This window comes from Pygoscelis adeliae, unplaced genomic scaffold (assembly GCF_000699105.1).
Source record: "Pygoscelis adeliae isolate BGI_AS28 unplaced genomic scaffold, ASM69910v1 Scaffold98, whole genome shotgun sequence".
NCBI classification, from domain to species: Eukaryota; Metazoa; Chordata; class Aves; order Sphenisciformes; family Spheniscidae; genus Pygoscelis; species Pygoscelis adeliae.
Genome location: NW_008825547.1, coordinates 6384005 through 6388683, shown reverse-complemented (window position 1 = coordinate 6388683; position 4679 = coordinate 6384005). Strand labels below are relative to the sequence as shown.

Below are 4679 nucleotides of genomic sequence, written 5' to 3'. Positions count from 1 at the left end.
ACCACTTAAAACAGCATGCATTTTTGTTGTTCTCAGGATAGGGTACAAATTCCCCTCCTCTGCTCTCTTAACAGGGGCAATTTTTAAGGCTAAGAGGAACTTACTCCCATTTGTAACGTAGCTGAGGCTGCTATAGAAAAGCATGCTTTTCTCCCATCTCATCTCAAGCAACTGAGTTCTGCAACGCTGCCAGTTCCAAAAAATCTTCAAGCAGTTAATTCAAGCAAATACTCTTGTTCGTTCTTTCCTTCTTGTGAGCATCTAGTTACTACAAGCCAGTTTTCCCTCAGCACCGATGCAATTCAGTCCTGTGGTTTTACTGTCATGCAACACAATTTTCAAACTTCAGCTGAAACAGTGTTTGTGTTTTATAAATGCAAACATCATATAAAAAACAGTTAATAGTTGAAAGTATGTAAATGGAGTACCCTCTTAAGAATTTAAATAGTTGAAACAATTATATTGCATTGCTTATAATGCTCCTGAATGTGTAAGAAAGATTTGAAGCTGGCAACTAATGCAAATCCTTACCGGTTGTCCCTTCCCCCAGATACAAACAAAAGGTTCCAGACGTTTTTTTTAAACTTTATTTAATCTCAGAACCACTGCTATGTTACACCTGTCAGGCTGAAGTTTATTCACTTCCGATGTTAAAGTTCTGACAATAAGAATGGATGACATGAGGATCCATGTCCCCCAGAGCTGTGTTGCAGTCAGTATTGGTCCAGTAAGACAAAAGTTTTGCAGTCACCCCCTTTTTCCCCCCCCTTTTTTTTTTAGATACACGAAGCATGGCCTAGCATTAGTGTCACCCTTTTATCTGTATTTATATAAATAGGATGAGCTGGAAACTCTGTTGTTTCCTCATTTGTAGGAAAAGTGACATGAATATTCTGTACTTTAACAAATAAACACTTAAATACAGGATTTTGTTTTGAACTGTTGCAACCCTTTCATTAGAGGCAAAACATGCCCCCCCCGACCACCACCATAATAAGTACCAAAGCATTTCTAGTTTTGATTTTCATCAAGATTTCCAAACTGGCAGATTTTATTTTCACACCCTCTTCACAATAGACAAGATGCTTACCATATATTTAGGATTACAAGTTGTCACTAAAAGAAAACTTTACACAACCACTGTACACTTAGGTTGAAAAAACTGTCCTTGCATGAAAAATATACCCAGAAATCAAGTGGCGAACAAGAAAAAAACATTAAGATTAACGTTTTTATAATGTGCCATTTTAAATTTATCAACTCCTCCTCTACTTTTCATTCATACTCTGTTTTTACCTATAGTATACATTAAGGCAAACAGCTAATCCATTTCTGAAGAGGTGCTGTGGAAATTGTGGACAAACAGCAAACATTTGGCATTAAAATAGATAGCACGTATGTAGCCTCTAGTAATATACATTAAGCATTTCTCTTGGACTTCAGGATAATGACAGGGGAGGATGAACATGCTAACAATGTCAAAAAGGCTTAAAATTTAGCGTCCAAGCAATGTCTATCAACGCTTCTGTAGTTTTCAAGCTCTAAGTAGTATAGAATTTATGCAAATGCATTAAAGAATTCTAGCTTGGCAAGTACACCCAAGCAGGTTATTAAACTATATATACAGAAAGTGATAAATACAGAATTAAAAGAGTCCTTCTGCTTCTCTTTATAGCCTTGAAAATTGACAAAAAACTGGAGGACAGCTCTACAATATTAAACATTAGGTAACCGCAGGAGCTGGGAAACCTAACTACACAAACTGATTAAAATACTCAGATGACTTTGTAGTGTTTAATACAATTCAGTTCGTAGTCAAGGGCACAAGACAACATTTAACAAAAATAATCACATCAATTGACCTAGAAATCAAATGTAAATAGATATGAATACAATCTCCAAAATCTGTCTTTAAGTGAACATTAACCATTTATTCAAAGTTATACAAGAATTTGAAGGATAAAGTCTTCTTCTGCAACAGGAAACCAGCTTACGAGTTTCATGTCTCAGCTGAATTGAAGTGGAGGCGAGCGGGGCGGAGGGGGAGGGACGGGTGAACAAACAAGTTAGTAGGCCCCATCCAGGCAGCTAGAAAGTAAAAACAGGCTCAACAGCAGCCTCCTCCAGCTTGTTGTCCTCCCTGATTGCCTGCAAGTGTTGCATTAGTAGCAGCATGTTGAGGACCAATTTTTATGCCGTTTGCCTGAAATGAAGTTTAACACACAGTGGAATTATTTTAGTACACTAATATACTTGAAAAGTTTTTTGTTTTGTTTTGTTTTTTTTTTTAGAAGGTCATACAGCATGTTCTCCTAAGTATGCAATAAATACAGCAAAGTTTATATATTTTCTTTAGCAACATGTCCTTGGCCATTAAATATAATTTAAAGGAAGATGCTTTCCTTCTCATTTAAATTTTATCTCTGTTAAACTCTGTACCTTCAACTCCTAACACAAACACAGAGCAAGAATTGTATTTGAATACTACTTGGCATAAGGCTTTAAAAATACGTAGCATTTGCGAGGAATGTACAACCTCTCCCCTGTCACCAAAATCTCCATTAGTTTAATAGTTTAATATAAAACTTTTCCTCTCTAGGCAGCATTTCTTTCTCTGTTGAATCAGCTGTAGAGGCTAAGGGCATACGAGTGTTCTGTGTCATCAATAATTTCTATGATCCCAAAAGACATGGCTACTTGCCAAGAACCCACACACAGCGTAGCTCTTTCATTCATCAAAATCACACTTATACCTTAACCCTCACTCCCTCAAGTGGATTTTACCTAAAAATACAGCACTTTGAGAAAAGTAATACAGTAGCTTCAGAAATTAAGCTCTTAAGGAAACTTTGCGTCACAGTAAATCTCAGATTTATAGTGCTTGGCAGTTGTTCTGCAACAGTAGTAGCCTTGGGGTTTCTGGCACTAGCTCAGTATTGACAGCAGCTGATGTGGTTTCTTTTCGCTCTTTGACTCCTCTTTAATAAAAAGCATGCCCTATGGCTCATTGGTTTTGCCCCCTCTGGGCTGATAGCAACTTCTTGAGGAATCAAGGAGCCAGGCTTGGCACAAAGCCAAATAAATAGCACGGACTGTTGGCTCTTGACAGCATATTGCAATCAAGGCTCCATAAGGCACAGTAAAGCAGTCAGCTACTATATGAAACTCGACAGATACAACGAGCATGCTTTTTCAGACCCTCTGATCACTGCCCAATTTATATTGCACTACTGAATGCATTTTCTTTAGGAAAAATGTTAAAGAAAGTTTTAAGTTTTTCATCACTAAACTGAATTTAAAAAGTGTTTTGCCGAAACACTATATATAGACACACACACTTTCCAGTCAGAATTAGTGTTTGAAGGATTACTATTCAAGTCTTATTTAGCTACAAGTTTCCTAATGCAAATACTCTGCATGCTACTGAAGTTTCTCATTACTTCCTCCCTGAAGTCGTAAGAGCAACATTTTTAATAGTCTAAATTTTCTCATGTTGAAATATATTAAGCAGGAAGAGGTGAAGCTATTTAACTGAGTCCTGCCAATTCCCTCACTACTCTTTGAACAATTCTGCAAGGACTATCACGCTTGAGAGGCGTCAGACCAACAGTCCCAGAGAGAGAATCCACCTATTCACAGAACGGATACAGAACAGAGAGTGGTGGTGCAGATTTTCACATGCGGTTTCACTAAGCACCTCAGCAGCGATATTTAGGGACATGCCAGGTAAAAAACCAAACAAACAAACTTGGGCATCAGAAAGGACTGACCACATTGTCAAATTTAAACTTTGTGGTGTGACGTCTTATGTGAATGTTAACAGAGAGCTTATACGATCCTAACATTTCTATTTACTACCAATGAATTTGAATCTGCTTTTTCTACGGCCATGAACCCCTCTCCTAACTGCTCAAGATTTTCAACAGCACAATCATTTCAAAATTCAAGAGAGACATTATAGGTCTTTTCTAGGCTCTTGCATTACGAAAGTGGTCCCTGCTCCACCTCCCCACCCCCGCCCCAAACAGGCAAGGAGACAGGCCCCGATAATCTGTAATTTCAGTAATGTGCATAGGCAAAATGGCTAATCTTTTATTCCCTACAGAATCCAGCCACCTAAGCCAGGAACATTTCAAAAGTCTTTTATGTAACTCTCAAAGCAATCCCTCCCCTACACTGGACAGCTCATGGAGTGCATCTGGCATATCAACATGGTCCCCCATTTACATAGTGGAAAATTATCTTTGAAAACAGATGACACCATATGGAGAAGTGGATGAAAGTGGATTTTCTTCTCTTTTGGGGATTTATATTATTTTGTGATGCTTCATGGATGGATAGGGTCACTTATTTTAATCCATTTTTATCACAATGGCAGACAATTCTATATCCAAATGGAACAGAGAAATATTTTACTGCCCAGCCTTCTAGGGAAGGTGACTTTTGTACATTTAGAAAACACACAAAAAGCGTTCAGAGTACTGAAAGTTACCTCATTATTAATGTCAAAAACTCCCTCCTGGATTTTCTCGTAGATCTCCTTCGCCGTGTTAATAAATGCCTAAAATAGAGGAAAAAAGCCACAAACACAGTGAATGTGATATCCTTTGGCGTAGGATGCACTAATTTGCATCCAATCTCATGTGCAGTTGTTTCAGCAAGACTTTTCTTCCTGACCT

General features: G+C 37.9%; 1 protein-coding gene across 2 annotated transcripts in view; it reads right to left on the bottom strand.

Moving 5' to 3' along the window:
* Positions 1 to 574: 574 nt before the first annotated feature.
* RAB2A (RAB2A, member RAS oncogene family) overlaps positions 575 to 4679 on the bottom strand; it is a 35736-nt gene continuing 31631 nt past the window's right edge. For both annotated transcript variants that reach the window (XM_009332085.1, XM_009332084.1), the window contains 2 exons: positions 4493 to 4561; positions 575 to 2203 (listed from right to left, as the gene is read on the bottom strand). In XM_009332085.1, the coding sequence (XP_009330360.1) occupies positions 2108 to 2203; positions 4493 to 4561 (165 nt within the window). In that variant the 3' untranslated portion in view covers positions 575 to 2107. The remainder of the gene's footprint in view (positions 2204 to 4492; positions 4562 to 4679) is intronic.